This window comes from Mastigoproctus giganteus, chromosome 9 (genome assembly GCF_048544385.1).
Source record: "Mastigoproctus giganteus isolate SK-2022 chromosome 9, ASM4854438v1, whole genome shotgun sequence".
NCBI classification, from domain to species: domain Eukaryota; kingdom Metazoa; phylum Arthropoda; class Arachnida; order Uropygi; family Thelyphonidae; genus Mastigoproctus; species Mastigoproctus giganteus.
The window spans coordinates 83,703,253-83,723,343 of NC_143583.1; the positions used below are offsets into that span (position 1 = coordinate 83,703,253).

The 20,091-nt window shown below is 37.2% G+C and overlaps 1 protein-coding gene across 1 annotated transcript in view; it reads right to left on the reverse strand.

The window, feature by feature from the left end:
- Window positions 1-20,091, reverse strand: part of LOC150080505 (ataxin-7-like protein 3) — a 126,003-nt gene that overhangs the window by 76,433 nt on the left and 29,479 nt on the right. The window contains exons 3-4 of the mRNA XM_090380716.1: window positions 10,943-11,111; window positions 1,960-2,042 (exon numbers count right to left, since the gene is read on the reverse strand). Of these exons, the coding sequence (XP_090236842.1) occupies window positions 1,960-2,042; window positions 10,943-11,111 (252 nt within the window). The remainder of the gene's footprint in view (window positions 1-1,959; window positions 2,043-10,942; window positions 11,112-20,091) is intronic.

Genomic DNA, 20,091 nt, shown 5'->3' on the forward strand with positions numbered 1-20,091 from the left:
TTTTTGTATGTATGTGTTAGTGGTATATATTACAATATGTATGCATTTATATGTCTCTACCTTTATCTTGTGTCACTGTATATATATGTATGTGCTTTATTTGTTTGTATTGGATGTTATTTGTAATATTATTGTATAGAAACTAATGTTTATATATGTGTAATTTGTGTACAACTTCTGTGTCTGCTATCGAAGTTATAATGTACAAATGTATATAGGCACCCTCTTAGCTGAAGGCTGTTCAGGGGTGAATCATATGCAATAAATTGAATAATAATAATAATATTGTGTCTCCTTGTCGAACTCCTTTCTCAATTTTAAATTTGCTACTCTCTTTGTGTAGTCTAATAAAGAAGGTAGCGTTCTCATATATTTTCTTCAAAATCATAATATATGGGATATCTATGCCTTGTCTTTCCAGTTGTTGTTTGTTATTTGGTTTTTAGGAGCATTAGCAACTAAGGCCATATTGCTCCAGGATATGCAGTGGTCATTCCCTGACCTTTCCGCATCCTTCGTATTTGGTGGTGACTTTCCAGTGCTCGAAATATTGCCTTATGCTGTATGGAGTCAAATGCCTTTTTATAATCCACAAATGCCAGGCATAATGGTGTTTTATATTTATTTGCTTTCTCCATTAGCTGTGATATTACGTGAAGGTGATCCGTACTTGAGAATCCTGTCCTAAAGCCAGCTTGCTCTTTTGGTTGATTCTCATCAAGTATTCTTTCTACTCTGTTAGTAATGACTCTTGTGAACAACTTGTAGATGTGGGATAACAAGCTAATTGGTCTATAATTTCCAATTTCTGATTTATCTCCTTTCTTATGCAGCAAAACTATCATTGCATTATTCCACTCCTTAGGCGTCAACCTTTTCTAATGCATTTTGTGAAGAGTCTTGCCAGTTTCTGTGTCATGTCTCTTCCTCCCAATTTTAACAACTCTACAGTAACTTCATCTTCCCCGGGGCTTTCTGATTCTTCATTTTCTTCAATGCATGTTCTACCTCATCAGGAAGGATATCGAGTATGTTGTAGTGTTACTAATTTGTGATCCATCTTCCCCACTGCTGGCATCATTCCCTCGCTCCTTGTATAATTCTCTATAGTAGTTTTCTGCTATTTGAATTATGCCTTCTCTGCTATTTATAAATACACCATCACTATTCTTCAGTTTCAGTATCATTTGTCTTTCTGTATTACTGCTCATGACTGCTGATTTAAGTCCTTTGTTTTCCCTTAATGCTTGTTCTACTTTTCTTGTGTTAAATCTTTTTATGTCCTCTCTGAGTCTCTTTCTAATGGCTGTTTAATATTCACATACATGAAAAATGACTTTGTTCTCTCTTAGCCAGAGCTTTTTCATACTCAGAATTGGCCTCTCTAACCTTTTTTGATAAAGTACGTTTCACAAAAAAGAGCACAATTCAAAAAAGATTGTGCTCTTTTTTGTGCGAAAAATACTTTATTCTCTAGTGAAGTTAAAATTAAGCTACCAAAGTTACTTAATGTAACTTTTAGAATGTAACTTGGCAGAAATACTTTATAAATGTTAAGAATTAAATTTACTAATATTGTAGAAATTTAATTCACAAAATTACCGAAATAAAATTTACAAAATTACAAAGATAAGATTTAAAAATTTAAAAAAATAAATTTAGACAAATTTTTGTCTGGCAGACAAAACTAATATAAATACTAACAGACTGGTAAACAAGTATTTTAATTCCATTATTTAAAATAAAGGAGATAAAAGGAAGTAGAAAATTACTGAAGGAATAAATTTGTTGAATACCAAACTTGTAACTAGAATAATCAATGAAGTAACAGTGAGAAACATAATCCCATAATAATCAAAATATATAACAAGAATTTGCTACAACTAATAGATAAAGTAAAAACATTTAATAATAATTCAAAATAAACTGAATCCAATATCTGTAGTAGGAAAAACTTACACTTTCTGTCAGAGTTGTAATTCCAATCACTGTCATTATCATAATCATCAACATCACTGTCTGCTTTACCACTGTTAGCTATCCTGAACAGTAAAGAAAAAATATATAATAAATAAATAATTCATTGCTAATGACCACTTTTAATGTTTCCTACTATAAGTGGTAAACATACAAGGCCAAAAAAATTATATGTATTTTGCTTAGCTCATCTGATCTTGCAAATAGTTAAACAAAGAATCATGCAATTAAGACGAGTGCTTCAGAGAAAGGCAATGCTGTGTTTTGCATGCTTCTCTCTTTCTGTCTTACTGATGAGTAAATATATATAGTAGTGATGTAATGATCACAGTAGTGAAGAATCACAGTAGTGATTCTTCATGCATTAAGAATCTGCAGGTAAATGAACCACTAGGTGGCAGTGATGCCAGAAGTTTATCAAACTCTAACAGGGAGCTAAGTGATTCTGTAATAACAAAGAGCAAAGTAGAGGAGAAATTGTTGAAGTTAAAGATAAAAAAGGCACCTGGGGCAGATGGAATCTATCCAGTTATATTGAAGGAAGCAGCAAGGGAAGTAAGCAAACCCTTAGCCATAATTATATCCTTAGAGTCAGGGGAGGTTCCCATGGAATGGAGATGTGCAAATGTATCCCCAATTCACAAAGGGAGTGCAAAGGGGGACACAAATAATTATAGACCTTAGTTTAAATTCTGTTCTGGGGAAAATAATGCAATCACTGGTTAAAGAATTTATACAGGATCACCTAGACAAGATTGCAGTAATAGTTCAGACAGCTTGTTTGTTCATTTGGAGCATTAGCAACTAAGGCCATATTGCTCCTGGATATGCGGTGGTCATTCCCTGACCTTTCTGCATCCTCGTATTTGGTGGTGATAGGCTCGAACCCCGGTCTAATCAAGAAGCATGTGCTACGCACTGCTGCTCCTTCCCACCTGGCTACGGAGGTGCCCATTCAGACAGCATGGGTTTGTTAAGGGGGAGTTTTGACTGACCAATTTCATTGGATACTACAATGTGGTCAGAATGGAACTGAATGCAAAAAATAATTTTGATATCATATACTTGAATTTCAGGAAAGCTTTTGATACTGTTGGAGACGGAAGACTGCTGTACAAATTGGAGCGGTATAGCATTAAGGGCAAGTTGCTGTTGGATAAAGGGATAATTGAGTGGGAGATGGCAGAGTGGTAATAAATTGACACTGCTCTACGTCGACTAATATTATTAGTGGAGTCGCCCAGGGTTCAGTGCTGGGCCCATTGTTGTTTTGTGTATTTATCAATATTGATGAAGGTATATCAGGCATAATGTGTAAGTTTGCAGATGATACAAAGGATGGCAGAGTTGTTAATGACAGTAAAGACAATATGCTACAGCAACAGGATCTAGAAAAGTTAGGCAGATGAGCTGAGAAGTGGCAACTGAAGTTTAACATTGACAAATGCAAAGTACTGCATATGGGTAGCAGCAACCTAAGAGAAACGTACCAACTGTGTGGTACTACACTCAGGGAAGTGGAGAATGAAAAAGACCTGGGGATAACTGTGCAGTCAGATATGAAGTTTCCTGAGCAGTGCAGGTGGGCTGCCAGAGCAGGCTATGCAGTTTTGTCAATGATATATAGGAATTTTGCTAGCAGAGACAAGGAAGTGATTATCCCTTTGTATAAGGCAATGGTCAGGCCACACCTTGAGTACTGCGTAAAGGTCTGGAGGCTTCATTTTAGGAAAGATGTAGAGTTGCTAGAACATTGCAGAGAGAAGGGCAACAAGATTGGTTGGCGAGAGGAACAAAGGGGTGCACTTACAAAGAAAAGCTTAAGTTCTGTAGGTTGCAGCATCTGGAGACTAGGTACCTGTGAGGTGATCGGATTGAGGTGTATAAGGCCTTGAATGGTTTGAGCAGGTTCAAGGCTGACAGGATACTTCCGCTTGCTCAGATTAAGAACCTGAGGGAGCATAGGTTCAAATTGAGGATTTTTTTTTTTTTTTTTTTTGCTAGTTGTTGGCGCATTGGGTTCTGTGGCCATAATGCACCTCCCAAAGTTTGTGCACTACTCTGATCCAAGCCTGAGGCGGGATTCGAAACCGCGATCTTTGGGTTGCCAGGCAGGTACTTTACCCACCCATCTAGCCCATTCGGCTCAAATTGAGGAAAGACAATTGTAGAACAGATGTGCGGAAGTTTGCCTTTAGCCAGCAGGTAGTTGATTGCTGGAACAGACTGCCATCTGTTGTAACAACAGATGCTATGCCTAATGTACGAGAATGAAGAATTTGTGATAACTATTTCACTTTTGTATTGTGTAGTGCTTCCATAATTGATGCTGCCAACTCTGACCAATTATAACTTTAAACATAGATAAAATTAAATTACAAATAAAATAAAATACATAAAATCGTCTGTAAAATATAATATAATATAAAATACAATAAATCATATGAATATATTAAAATAATAAAAATATTATACATTAAAAGCGTTAAACCCGTACTACAGGGAAATAGAGTGGGCCAGTAAATCAGAGTCTTATAATGGGGAATTTTAATTTCCCAGATATTGAGTGGAATTTAGGGGCTGGTCACTCGCACACTAGAAAGGCTTTTGTGGATTTATTGGACGATTGTTTTCTACATCAGCATGTTCATGAGGAAACTAGAGGGAGTAATACTCTTGATTTGATTATCAGTAGTGATTCTTCATGCATTAGGAATCTGCAAATAAATGAACCACTAAGTGGCAGTGATCACAGTGTGCTGAAGTGGGATTTACTCAAAGAGTAACTACCATTAGGGGAAAAAGGGAAGGGTTATTGCTTTCGTAAAGGCGACTACGATGGACTGAGACAGTATTTAAATTCTATACAGTGGGACCAACTGATGATGTTACCAACAGCAAATTCAAAATGGGAAGCATTCAAAGAACGTATCTTGGAAGCTACTAGGCTTTTCATACCAACTAAGAAATATTGTTCAAGGTTTGGGCCTAAATGGATGTCAGATGAACTAATGAGACATATGGCAGAGAAGAAAAATGCATGGGATACATACAAATTAACATGTGACAGAAGCCTATGATAGATACAAGTTGATCTGTAACCAAGTTACAAAGGAGGTTAGGCAGGCGAAGGCAGATCACGTGAAATCTTTGGCAAGGGATGCAAAGAAAAACAGCAAAGAGTTCTTTATTTATGTAAACTCTAGAAGGAAGAGGATGAATCAGATTGGTCCACTTGATATCGATGGGTCAAGTGTTGATGATCCTGCTCAGGTAGCTAACAAACTAAATGAATATTTTGCATCGACATTCACACATGAGGAGTTATTCAGCGAGGGGAATGCCAGAGGTGTATTCAACTCTGGCAGTAAGCTAGAGAATCTTGTAATAACTGAGAGTAAAGTGGAGAAGAAATTGTTGAAGATAAACACAAGAAAGGCACTTGGGGTGGATGGGATCTATCCAGTTATATTAAAGGAGGCAGCAAAGGAAGTAAGCAAACCCTTAGCCATAATTATGAGAGCTTCCTTGGACTCAGGGGAGGTACCCATGGACTGGAGATGTGCAAATGTGACCTCAATTCACAAAGGAGAATCAAAGGCTGACACAAGTAATTATAGACCTGTGAGTTTAACTTCTATTCCAGGAAAATTAATGGAGGCACTGGTTAAAGAAGCACTGCAGGATCATCTAGACAAGCCTTCAGTTATAGCACGGACACAGCATGGTTTTGTTAAGGGGAAGTCTTGCTTGACCAATTTGATTGGATACTATGATGCAGTCACAAAAGAACTGGATGCAGGGAATAACTTTGATATTATATACTTGGATCTTAGAAAGGCTTTTGATACTGTTGCACATGGAAGCCTGCTGCACAAATTGAAGCAGTGTGGCATTGGAGGCAAATTGCTGCTATGGATAAAGGGGTGGTTGAGGGGGAGAAGACAGAGAGTGGTAATCAATGGACACTACTCATCGTGGACTAATGTTATTAGTGGAGTCCCTCAGGGTTCAGTATTGGGTCCATTATTGTTTTCTGTATTTATACATGATATTGATTATGGTATATCAAGCTTAATGTCCAAGTTTGCAGACGATAAGAAGGTTGGCAGGGTTGTCAAGGACACTACTGACACTATGCTACTGCAACAGGATCTGGAAAGGTTGAGCAGATGGGCTGAGAGGTGGCAAATGAAGTTTAACATTGACAAATGTAAAGTACTACATATGGGAAACAGCAATCCCAGCGCAACGTATGAACTCTGTGGTACTACACTGACAGTGGTAGAGAATGAAAGGGACCTGGGGGTGGTTGTGCAGGCAGATATGAAGTTCTCTGAGCAGTGCAGATGGGCTGCAAGAGTAGCTCATGGTGTATTGTCAATGATATATAGGAATTTTTCTAGCAGGGATAACGAGGTGATTATTCCCTTGTATAAGGCAATGGTCAGGCCACACCTAGAGTACTGTATATAGGCCTGAAGGCCTCATTTCAAGAAGGATGTAGAGCTGCAGGAACGAGTACAGAGAAGGGCAACAAGATTAGTGAATGGAACAAAGGGGTGCTCTTACGAAGAAAGGCTTAATTTTTGCAAATTACAGTATCTGGAGACTAGGCACCAGCGAAGTGATCTGATAGAGGTGTATAAAGCCTTGAATGGTTTGAGATTGCTCAATGCTGAAGGGATTCTTCCTCTTGCTCAGAATAATCACCTGAGAGGGCATAAATTCAAATTGAGGAAAGACAGATGTAGGATAGACGTGCGGAAATTTGTCTTTAGCCAGCGGGTGGTTGGTTGGTGGAACAGACTTCCATCCCTTGTCGTGGAAGTTGATAGCCTAAATAAGTTTAAGGCTCAGCTGGACAGGTATTTTGAACGAACAGAGGGGTGAAGTGGAAGTGGTTATTTTTTATTTATTTATTTAATAATTTTTTTTTGGTTGATGCTGCATAAGCTTGCTTTCTTGCATAAAATGCCTCTATTAATGCTAAATGCTAATGCTAATACTCTAAAACTGAATCTTTCAGCAGCATCTTGCCTTTCTCAACATAAGTAGTGCTGCATCAACAATTCATTATAAAGTAGTAAGCCTTCCCAGCAGACCCAGGGTGTACTATGGTACTTGCGCATGCTCCGTTTCCTGTATGTCAGCACCAGAAGTGGCTCGGGACTGTACGACCTTAAAACGCCCTATCCAGGATAACGTTCTCAAACATTACATTAATCCTACAACTCTTATCCCTATTCAGGCTATGATCACCCAAGAAAAAAATCCTTAGGCGTTCCAGCCACTTCTGGTTCCAGAAACCCTCTACCTTATCTGTAATTACAGCTCCTTCGGCTGTTATCCCATGCCCGGTTTCCCAGGCATGTTCCATCATGGCCGATCCCAAGACATTAGCCAATCTAAGCGTATAGCAGGGCGCTTAGATTGGCTTGTGTTGTGCTTGTCACTATTTTTTATTTGATATTAAAAGTTAATTTGCTTAAGAAAGCTAAATATCAGTTATATTATTTCCATTATCTAGAATTGTCAGTAATGTAAGGATAACACAAGTACTAACAATGCAGAAAGGGCAGTTTGATGCTCTGTTGCAAATTCATGCAAAAAGTCTAGCATGATATGCTGAACATTTTGCATGGTATAACATTATGGATGATATGGAGGTTCCCCTGCTTTAAGTAAGAATGACTAATGTTAGCATGACTAATCCTTAATTTAGCTAAAATTATTTCTTCTTGGCTATTCGAATGTAGCTGGTTTTCACTGGAAAACTAGCGACAGTTGAAGAGGCATATTCAGTTGAATAGTTCCTGTTTAATTTTCAGTTGTCTGTTACTGGTCTGATCTGCTAACATTGTTTCATACTGCTGGTTATGATAACTGTTCTGAAGCTTGTGTGTGGGACTCAGAAGGATGTGCTGCTTGAATCAGTGGTTGTTTTGGCTATTTGATGTGCCTGTTCATTACCAGTTATCCATGCACATCCCAGGACCTAGCAAAGTGGTAGTTTTAGTTTTGTCCATGTAGTCTATTAGTAGATCTTGAATTTTCCATGGGATCAGATAGGTAATGTTCATGGTATTATGTAAAACTCATAAGAGGCTGAGAAGGTCTATGATATGTATTAAATATGATTTAGTGTAATACTGCTATCTTAGTTCTTCTGTAAAAACACTGCATTCTACTCAAAGTTGTTAGGATAACATAGTGTCAGGAAACAGTGCTGCTGCTGCTGCTACTTTGGTGTGATCTTTAAGCCACCAAAGTCAGAGCAACAACAATTACATGCAGTCAACAAAGTAGGCTGCACGTATTTGTTGCTAATTCTGTCTGGACAACATCAACAGATTTCTCCAATTCTGACTGGCTAGATTGCAGCAATATGAGTTCTGGAACATTTGTAATTTTGTCAAGACTTGTGCCTGAACTTGAAACATTTGCTGTCATTAAAAGTTCTGAATGAACAATGGAAGATGCTTATTTTAACCCACAGTCATGCAAATTTCAGAGTATTCCATACTGCCATACTATATCACAAGCCTTCTCTATAATAAAAAAAATTATTCCTTAGTGTTCTTCTGTGATTAGCATTCAACAAAGAGGAATATATACAGGCAGCTCCTGCTTTACGAGTTTTTGCTTTATGAGTTCCCGGGTTTAGGAGGTTTTTTTTTCAAGTATCAAGTATCAACAAAATCGAATATATGAACATTAATTGCAAAAAATGAATGCTAAAATTCATAAATACAACATTTCAAATTACGTGCATAGCTATACAACACAGTGTACCCCGCTTTATGATATTAATATGTTCCAGAGACACCATCGCATCGTGAAAATATTGTAATGTGAACCCAATAACACATTGTTTTTGGTAATTCATTCTATGACCTCGGAAGTTGAAAATTTCACTATATAACTCTCTAAAAGGTCATTTTTATAGTGTAAATTGTATTAGTTATCAATTCAAAATCATTAAAATGCACTACACTTTCATTGTTATCATATGTTCTGTTATAAGAACTTATTTTGAATGGCTTTGTGATATTTTTCTAAAGCACGTTTCTGGAGATTACTACCATAAAACAATAAAAACAATTTGCACTTTCTGGTTTATTGGACTTTTCTGTTACTGCAAGCAATTATAAATGGATAGTAAACTCAATGTTATTGCATTTGCAATAATACCGATAACTGAAATTCTGTGGGTTCTTACGTTATTAGGGTGAAATGTGTTTCCCCTTTACTGAAATCTTCAATTGTATGAAAAACAAATAAATTTTCAGAATCTTCTCTTCATTCCTTTTTTATTTAAAGCTTCATAAACTTGTTACTCCTTGCAAATCGTGTTAGTTGCAATTTGTGCGGTCCGTTAAAAAATGCTTATGCATGCTATTGAAATTTATGAAGAAAAGAGAAGATTATCTTGGAAATAAACGCCTCTTGAAGCATTTCTGAAGAAGACGACTCCTTGTGCAACGAACCAATGAGTGCTGAGCCAATAATGAGCAATCAACGAGTGTGCATTTAGTCAATGATGATGAAGAATAAACATTCTTTAACATTTATAAGTCATAAATAATAAATAAAATAAATAAATTTCTTTATTATTGTAATTTGCTTGATTTTACAGGCTACATTTTTATTTCTTTGGATAAATTAATCATTGTTTAAACATAAACTAATTTCATTGTTGAGAATGTAACCCCTATTTTTAACATTATGTCTATGAATAAATTCCCACTTTACGAGTTTTCGCGTTACGAGCGCACTCTAGAAACGAATTAACTCGTAAAGTCAGTAACTACCTGTACTATTTTCCTTCCTTAGTGGTAAGTCTAAGGTTGACTATTTCTTTTAAATCCACAGTTGTGTTAGAAATAGCAAACTGTTTCTTTCCAGGTACCATAATTAGCCTTGCATAACCATTTTTCATATGAACTTTTATAAGTAACTTGTTAGTGCTATGGAATAATAATAGCTTGACGGTTTGTGAGATCCTTGTTTGATTTTGAGAAAGTGAGTATTATGGCATGGTGCCATTTATCTGAAAACTCTTCTAAATATATTCTACTGTACAAGGCAAGTAAACATGCTAGTAAAATCTCTTCCAGTTGCTTTATCACCATGTAATGAATTCCATCCCAACCAACTGCATTATGCCTGTGCTGGAACAAGGTTCTTGGCAGTTTAAGTACTGTAATTCAAAGGGTGAATTATATTGTTCAAAGTATTTTTTTATTTTTTATTATTAATATATATTGTTTTGAGAAGTTCAGGTTATACTTCTATACTATTGCTTTATATTTTATAAAGGATAGATCATAAGGTGATGCTGCCAATATTCTGGTGAAGGTCTCACCCAGTTTATTCACTATTTCCCCATATGGATCTGCAATGGTCTACCCTTTAGGTTACGGACTGGTGATGGGTTATTCTGATATCTGCCATTCATCTTCTTTATTTTCTAGACATTCTAACTTGTCATTGTTGTGTTTATACTTGGCATAAACTGGATACTCTTCTGCTTGCTCATCTAATGTACTTAACTTTAACTTGTGCTTTCTTATACTGGATAAAGTTAACTGTCATGAGAATGCCACAGAAAATATTCCATGCTCTGTTTCATTCTTCTTTAGCTGAAGAACAGTCTGCACTCCACTATATTTTCAGATGCATTAAATAATATGGTAAAATCATTTTGTACGGCAACAATAATCTTTTCAGAACCTAAGATGCATCCAAACAAGACAGCAATACTTGGCTATTACAGGTATAATAGGTCAATATTCCCTGCAATTTTTTTTTTTTTTAATTTAACAGAAAATTTAAATATTTTTGCCTAAAATTAACAAGTACTAAAAACATTCACATAATGTAAATCATTCTAAATGATGTATAAAAGTTTTCCCACTTTGTCATTGCCTTAATTTACTTTACTTTCGAAAAGGAAACTTACCTTTTGCTGGCAAGTCGTGAACTGTTTCTTCCCATTCCCATACACTTCTCTAAGTGTGGAGCAAAGCGGGATGCAGCTAAATTTCTCTGGCAGTTAGGACAAATGCACTCAAATTGTTTTTTGAGAGGTACTTGGCCAAAGACATCTAAACCAACTTCGTCTACAATTTCTGTAATATTAATTAATAATGATGTAAAAACATATCATATAAAGTTACATTTTTATTATACATAAATGGAAAGAGGTGGTATATAAAGCAACAAATAAAAATACACAATACTCAAATTTTTATAAATTACAATGCGTTAACAATTTTTTAAAATATTTTGTTTTTAATTTCTTGTTTCTTTGATTCTAAAAGTACTGATTATGAACGCAATTTATGTTTTTCATTACATTCCTAGTTTTTTTCCAGAAATTAATAAAATCAAATTTGCATACAGATATACTACATTCATGTTCAATATATCAAGCTTTAGTATTAGTATTAATAAAGTTAAATCGATACCAGGAAGTCAGGCTAATTCAGCAACAGCCTTAAAAAAAGGAAAATAAAAATAAATAATAGTAATAAAATAAAGTCACCTGATTCCATCCAGGCATGTGTCCAACACTTTCTTATACAGTAAATGGCTTAATGTGGCAACCTCAGAGACTGAAAGGTGCCGGATTTTAAAAATTTCCAGATTTTGGAGAGGTATACCTAGTGGTTGAGTAGTTTCAGAGGAGCACATTTCAATAAATATTAAGCATAAACAACCGAACTTATTTATCTGTAAACACTGATAATGAATATCGTCTTTCATTTGTTTTGGTGGGCAATAGAATTTATACTGCATCAGTCTTAATTCCCACAGCCCTGGTAACAATTTGCCCTGGTATTGCACTACTGCAATTCTGCCCAGACACGACAGGAGGGAGTATATGATGTCAATCAATTCGGCCCTGAACAGATTGCGCAAGGCTCATGGGGTAGAATTTTTTTCAATGTGGTCTGTGCTTGTTGACAGGAGAAACTACTTCTACAGGGATGAGGTACACTTAAATAGAAACGGTGTAAGAATATTTGTTGATGCTATCGAGGCAGCATCAGCAAATATTCTTAGGTGCATTGGAAAACTTGGAGGGATACACAGACTAAAAGGTTAACAGTAGCTGCAGGCAGAGGCAAAAGTGATTCTTGCACTGCTTCTATTAGAATGAGCAGCAGCCTAGAAAGCAAGGTGCTGGAGATTTCCAGGATTGCTGGGAGTCATAGTGGAACAAGTAAATACATGGGCTGTGTTAGATTAACTAAGAGTAAAAACAGGTACATGTATACTTGCATGTAGATCAATGCTAGGAGTACAGTTAATAAATTTGATGAGTTTGAAGTGCTGGTCAAGACATCAAAGGCGGATACTGTTGGGTTATCAGAGACGTGGTGTCACACAGACATAAGCAGTGCAGAATTGGAATTTGGGGAGTACAATGTGTACAGAAAGGATAGACAGGACAGGAAGGGAAGAGGGGTTATGCTGTTAGTTAAGAAACATAAAATCTAAGGAAGTGGATCCAATTGACATTGGTGGACTATGCAATGTTGAGTCAGTTTGGTGTGACATAAGCACTGAGAAAGGGAATAGTTATTTGTTATTTGGTTTTTTAGGAGCATTAGCAACTAAGGGCATATTGCTCCGGGATATGCAGTGGTCATTCCCTGACCTTTCCGCATCCTCCGTATTTGGTGGTGAGGGGCTCGAACCCTGGTCTAATCAAGAAGCGTGTGCTATGCACTGCTCCTCCTTCCCACCTGGCTACGGAGGCGGCCGGGGAAAGGGAATATGAGAGGAGTGTGTTATAGGTGTTATAGGTCTGTTATAGGTCTGTTATAGGTCTAATGACTCTGATGAGTAAATCATCAGAGTCATTAGACCTATAACAGTTGTGCAGAGAAATACAGTGGGCCAGTAAATCAGAATGTCTTATAATGGGGGATTTTAACCTTCCAGATATTGACTGGAACTTGTGGGTTGGTCACTCGCAGACTAGCAAGACTTTTTTGGATTTATTGGATGACTGTGTTCTACAGCAACATGTTCGAGAGACAACCAGAGAGAGTAATTCTCTTTATCTGATAATCAGTAGTGATTATTCATGCATTAAGAATTTGCAGATAAAGGAACCACTGGGTGACAGTGATCACAATGTACTGATGTGGGATTTACTTAAAGATGTCACTACTATAAATGGTAAAGGGAAGGGCTTTTGCTTTCATTAAGGTGAATAAAGGGGTCTCAGACAGATTTTAAATTCTATACAGTGGGATCAACTGATAATGTTACCAACGATGAATTCTAAATGGGAAGCCTTCAGGGACTTAATCTTGGAGGCTACTAGGCTTTTCGTACCAACTAAGAAATGCTGTTCAAGGTTCAGGCCTAAATGGATGTCAGTATGAATTATGAGGCTCATGGCAGAGAAGAAAAATGTATGTGATGCATATAAATTATCAGTCATCACAGAAGCCTATGGCACATATAAAGTAGTTTGCAATCAAGTCACAAAGGAGGTTAGGCAGGCGAAGGCAGATTACAAGAAATCTTGGGCAAAGGATGGAAAGAAAAACAGCAAAGAGTTCTTTAGTTATGTGAACTCTAGAAGGAAAGGGATGAATCAGATTGGACCACCTAACATAGATGGGATGACTATTGATGATCATGCTCAATTAGCTGATAAACTATTCAGTTTATGAGTATTTTGCATCTACATTCACACATGAGGAGTTATTCACAGAGTGGAATGCCAGAAGTTTATCAAACTCTAACAGGGAGCTAGGTGATTTTGTAATAACTGAGACCAAAGTGGAGGAGAAATTGCTGAAGTTAAACATAAGGAAGGCACCTGGGGTGGATGGGATCTATCCAGTTATAGTAAAGGAGGCAGCAAAGGAAGTAAGCAAACCCTTAGCCGTAATTATGAGAGCTTCCTTGCACTCAGGGGAGGACCCCATGGAGTGGAGGTGTACAAATGTATCACCAATTCACAAAGGGGGTTCAAAAGGTGACACAACTAACTATAGACCTGTTAGTTTAACTTGTGTTCTGGGAAAAATAATGGAGTCACTGGTTGAAGAAGCATTGCAGGATCACCTAGAAAAGACTGCAGTAATAGTTAAGACACAGCATGGGTTTGTTAAAGGGAGGTCTTGTCTGACCAATTTGATTGGATACTATGATGTGGTCACAAAGGAACTGGATGCAAAAAATAATTTTGATATCATATACTTGGATTTCAGAAAAACTTTTGATACTGTTGCACACGGAAGACTGCTGTACAAATTTGAGCAGTATGGCATTAAGGGTAAGTTGCTACAATGGATAAAGGGATGGTTGAGTGGGAGATGACAGAGAGTGGTAATCAATGGACACTGCTCTTCGTGGATAAATGTTATTAGTGGAGTTCCCCAGAGTTTGGTGCTGGGCCCATTGATGAAGGTATATCAGGCGTAATGTCAAAGTTTGCAGATGATACTAAGGTTGGCAGGGTTGTTAAGGACAGTACACTGCTGCAACAGGATCTAGAAAGGTTGAGCAGATGGGCTGAGAGGTGGAAACTGAATTTTAACATTTACAAATGCAAAGTACTGCATATGGGTAGCAATAACCCAAGAGAATCATACCAACTGTGTGGTACTTCACTCAGGGAAGTGGAAAGTGAAAAAGACCTAGGGGTAATTGTGTAGTCAGATATGAAGTTCACTCAGCAGTGCAGACAAAGCTCCATGACATGTCATGGTAGGTCATGAAGCCTTGTCTATGATATATAGGAATTTTGCTAGCAGGGACAGCGAGGTGATTATCCCATTGTACAAGGCAATGGTCAGGCCACACCTTGAGTACTGTGTACAGATCTGGAGGCCTCATTTTAGGAAGGATATAGAGTTGCTAGAAAGAGTACAAAGAAGGGCAACAAGATTGGTGAGGGGAACAAATTGGCCCTCTTACCAAGAAAGGCTTAAGTTCTGCAAATTACAGCATCTGGAGAGTATGCACATGCAATGTGATCTTATTGAGGTGTATAAGGCATTGAATGGGTTGAGCAAGCTGAATGCTGATGGGATTCTTCCTCTTGCTCAGATTAAGAACCTGAGGTGGCATAGGTTCAAATTGAAGAAAGACAGTTGTAGAATAGATGTGCGGAAATTTGCGTCTAGCCAGCGAGTAGGTGATTGGTGGAATAGATTTCCATCTCTTGTTGTGGAAGTTGATAGCCTAAATCAATTTAAGGTTGAGCTGGAGAAGCATTTAGAATGAATGGATTGGCAAAATGAGAGGTCTTTTTATTTTTTAATTTTTTTTTGGCAGATGCTGCATAAGCTTGCTTTCTTGCATCGTATGCCTCTACTAATGTTAATGCTAATACTCTCAACAGATAGTTTTAGCTGTGTTACAACTTTAAAAACTGATTTCACATACAGGTGAAACATGGAACAATTTTATAACTACTTTTTCTGCATGTTGTCACTAGAAACCAGAGAGAGAGACCAGTTAGTCCTGAAACAGGCTGTGACACCAGCATCTCATCTTTTAAACAAATGGCCAGTTAACCTTTTGGTAATGCCACTGTTTGGAAGTAGTGAAATACCAAGGCAATTGCTGCAAAGGAAAGTTTGTTCTGCTGAGAGAATTATGATCATTGCACTATCGGTTTAAAATTCTGATAGTCAAAAAAACAGATTAGAGAACAAAATAATTCTACAACCATCTTATAAAGAAAGAAATGTCACTCTTTTTTTTCATGGATTCTTAAAGAAAAAGAAATCACTGATACAAGTGTCAAATTGTATTCTTAATACTTCCATTTTGTAAAATATATATATATTTTTTGGAAAATAATTTTTTTTTTTTTTTTGTAATGTGCCAGATTTTACTGAGTTTATTGTATTTATAAAAGCTCTTTAGTTCTACAAGGTTATGTGATAATTTATTCCAACAATTAACAAACCTCTGGCTAAATGAGAAGTTTCTTATATCCCGTCCACTTTCTGCAGACTGGATATAAGAATGTGCAAATCCTCTGGTTTGTGCTACTTACATAAGGAAAAAGGCCTCTTCAATCTGGATAGCAGTTAGGCAATCTTAAGGGAGAGTAAGAGCCCCAACAAGTTATGCCACATTTCTCATCCCACATAACGTAAAATCTTATTTAAATACAAAATGTTATTTTGTGCTTATTAAATGCTACCAAGAAAAATAAACTAGGACAATTTAGTCAGAAAAAAATAACATTTTAATACCCTTTTTTCTTTTGTGAATACCTTAAATCAACTTCCAGATGTAGCTGCTCATTACGGCTATACTTCATCTTAACTGACTGCAATTGACCTAAGTAGCTATCACACTAAAAACATTTATAACAACAATAACAAAAACTGATACCACTTTTCCACTGCTTGAATGTCCCTGATGGAAATGTTTCTTATAATGGTCAATCGTATCACCCAAATTTTGTATGAAAAATTCAAGTGTGAGTTTCGTGCAGCTTTAGGGACATCAATGGACTCAGGAGAGATTGACTTGGATAAGTGTCAAGGTATCACTAATACATAAAGGCGGTTCCAGAAGTTAAGAGGATGATTACCAACTGATCAGTGTGACTCCAGTCATAGAGAAAATCATGAAAGCAATGATCAAGAGTGCAATACAGGATCATTCAGACAGAAATGGAATTCTGAGAGAAACACAGCATGGTTTTTAAAGGACCTGGTTAGCTACTGGGACAAAGTCACTCATGAGCTAGATGAAGAAATAATTTTGACATTGTTTATTTGGATTTCTGCAAACCATTTGACTCAGTCCTTCATGAAAAGTTAGTCTATAAGCTGGAAAATGTTAGAATCATAGAGAAAACTGTTAGACTGATCACAAGATGGCTGAAGAGCAGGAAGCAGAGGGCTGTGATTGATGGTTATTCTCCAGACTTGGTTAATGTAAGAAGTGGGGTTCCCAAGGATCAGTGTTGTTTTTGGGACCCCTGTTGTTTTTGACTTTCTTAAATGACATCAGTAAAGGGATAGAAGGCATGATGTAAAGTTTGGTAGAATAGTTAATGATCAGCACCAAGCAGAACTTCTTCAGAATGACTTAGATAACTTCAGAGGTGGCAAGAAAAGTAGCCGCTATGTTTTAATGCAGAAAAATGCAAGGACTTGTACTTGGGGAAGAACAACCCCAAAACTAACTTATACACTTTGTGGGGTTGAATTAATAACAGTAAAGAGAATGCATCTATTCACTGCACAGAGAAATTAATAGACTGGGGAAACAAGAATATTATTGTAACCACTGATGCTAATGCCAAATCTCTACTCTGGAATAGTCAGATGCAAGATCACACAGGCATTTTACTCAAGGAATAAACTCAAGGCTCATAAATTTATATTTCTCAACCTGCCAAATAAGTGCTTCACTTTTATCAACAAATGGAGTGAGTCAAACATTGACATTACATTCTGCTCTGAAAATATAGCAATTCAAAGACTGGGACATTATAAACCATGAATAAACAAAATTTCCACCAAGAACATCAAATGGAGTAAATCCGCTACATGCACCTCCATAGCCAGGTGGGAAGGAGCAGCAGTGGGTAGCACACGCTTCTTGATTAGACCAGGGTTCGAGCCTGTCACCACCAAATACGGAGGATGTGGAAAGGTCAGGGAATGACCACCGCATATCCCGGAGCAATATGGCCTTAGTTGCTAATGCTCAAAAAAAACAAAAAAAAAAACAAATCCGCTACATTCATTAAAGACTACCCCCCCCCATACACCCCAAATGTCCCACTAACCTGGAATCTCAGCCTCTGACTTTTCCAATGTAATACAAGATAGCCTTATAAATGCAACATATAGATCAACCAGAAGCAAACTTACCTTCAGAAACAACCTCTGGTGGATGCACAAGTTAACTGTTGCAAGGCAAGAGGTACATCACACCAGGCGCCTCCGTAGCCAGGTGGGAAGGAGCAGCAGTGCATAGCACACACTTCTTGATTAGATCGGGGGTTCGAGCCCGTCACCACCAAATACGGAGGATGCAGAAAGGTCAAGGAATGACCACCGCATATCCCAGAGCAATATGGCCTTAGTTGCTAATGCTCCTAAAAACCAAATAACAAACAAACGTCACACGAGGAGGATCTTTTAAAGAAAAAGAACATAGCTACTGCCATGAAGTAGAGTTTCTCAAGAAAAGATACAAAGTACTCTAAAGCAATAATTAAGCAAAAAATTAGAGCATGGCAGAACACAACTGGAAACAGCAGCAGAAACAGCATAATATTATACAAATTTGTGAGACACAAAACACATCTGCTAAAATCTATAAGACTGTCTATGACAATAACTTGGAAACAGATACAGGGGCTGAAACTGTTAACTTTGCACTAAACAGACTGATTCATACTAATGATTCTGCCCTGGATCTTCTCATTTAAGGTAATATCAGGAACCAATATTAACCAATGAAATCCCCACCCTTCACTATGGAAGAGCTTTCCACCACTATCAATAAAACCAACTCTGAGAAATTCCCAGAACTTGATTTAATAGAAAACATCTTTATTAAGAAATTGTTCAAAATATAACCCAACATTCTATTTCCTTTATTCAATAAATGCCTTGATGATAAAATTTTCCCAAACTGCTGGAAAACAGATCTGATAAAAATCATCCTAAATCCAGATAAGAAGTCCGCAGACACAAAGGCCTACTGTCCCACTGCCTTACTTGCCAACCTAGGCAAGATTCTGGAATCTCATTGCAGGCAGAATTAAAATGTTCCTTTCCACCAGTGTCTCTCTCTCTCTCTCATAGAATTTAGCTTTTGTCCTAGCTGACACTGCGAGGATGCTATCGTCAACAATTAAATTTGTCAACTCCTCCAATTCCAAGTATGTGCTTACCATTTTCATTGATTTTGAGGGTGCTTTCGACCCTCTTTCTGGTGGGAAGGCATCCTCAACAGCTTGCACACTCCAAACAGCTCTACTTAACATGCAGCCACATCTCTAACAATCATTAAGGCCAAGCATCACTACAGAATCGCCACTAGAGGCCACCCTACAGGATCCATTCTGGGTCCTGTAGGGATAATCCTCTCTTCTGGATTATCATCCTGGATGGATTGCTGCAGAAACAATTCAACAATACATACAAAATAACATAGGCAGACACTATCAACCTTTTTCAAGGCAATGCAAGGGCCCACTTGGAAATCATGTCTAATTCTATCTTGAATGAACTATCCTCTTGGTCCATGGAAAACAAACTCATCACCACTCTCTCCCCATGTTTTAAGATGGTTCTCTCAAAGTGCAGGCTTCACTCTGGCAGACCTACCATTAAAATGAATGGAAAATCTCTTCCAATAGTCCCCAAAGCCAAGTACCAAGGTGTCACCCTTGCCAAAAAAAAACCATCCTCCCCACAGATAGCCAGGGAAATCAAGGTCTAAAAGCAAAAACAGTAGAGGAAGAAAGAGATCTGGGAATTATGATATGGTCAGACATGAAGTTCTCCAAACAGTGTAAACAGGTGACAAAGAGGGCCCAAGTGTCCTATTGATGATTTATCAAAATTTCATTTGTAGAGACAGGAGGTCATAATCTCTCTGTATAAGGCAATTTTAAGACTGCACTTGGAATGTTGTGTTGAAGTATGGAGAATGCACCTAAAAAATAAGTACAGGCAATTCCTGCTTTACGAGTTCCCGGGTTTACGAGATTTTTTTTTTTTTCAAGTATCAAATATCAACAAAATCAAAAAAATGAACATTAACTGCAAAAAATGTGTTAAATATTCGTAAATATTGAATTTCAAACCACGCTCGTAGCTATACAATACAGTGTACCCCACTTGACAATATTAATCCGTTCCAGAGACACCATCGTATCGTGAAAATATCATAATGTGAACCCAATAACACATTGTTTTTGGTAATTCGTTCCACAACCTCTGAAGTTGAAATTTTCACTATATAACTCTCTAAAAGGTCGTTTTTACAGTGTAAATTGTATTAGTTACCAATTCAAATCATTAAAATGCACTATACTTTCATCGTTATCATATGTTCTGTTATAAGAACCAATTTTGAACGGCTTTGTGA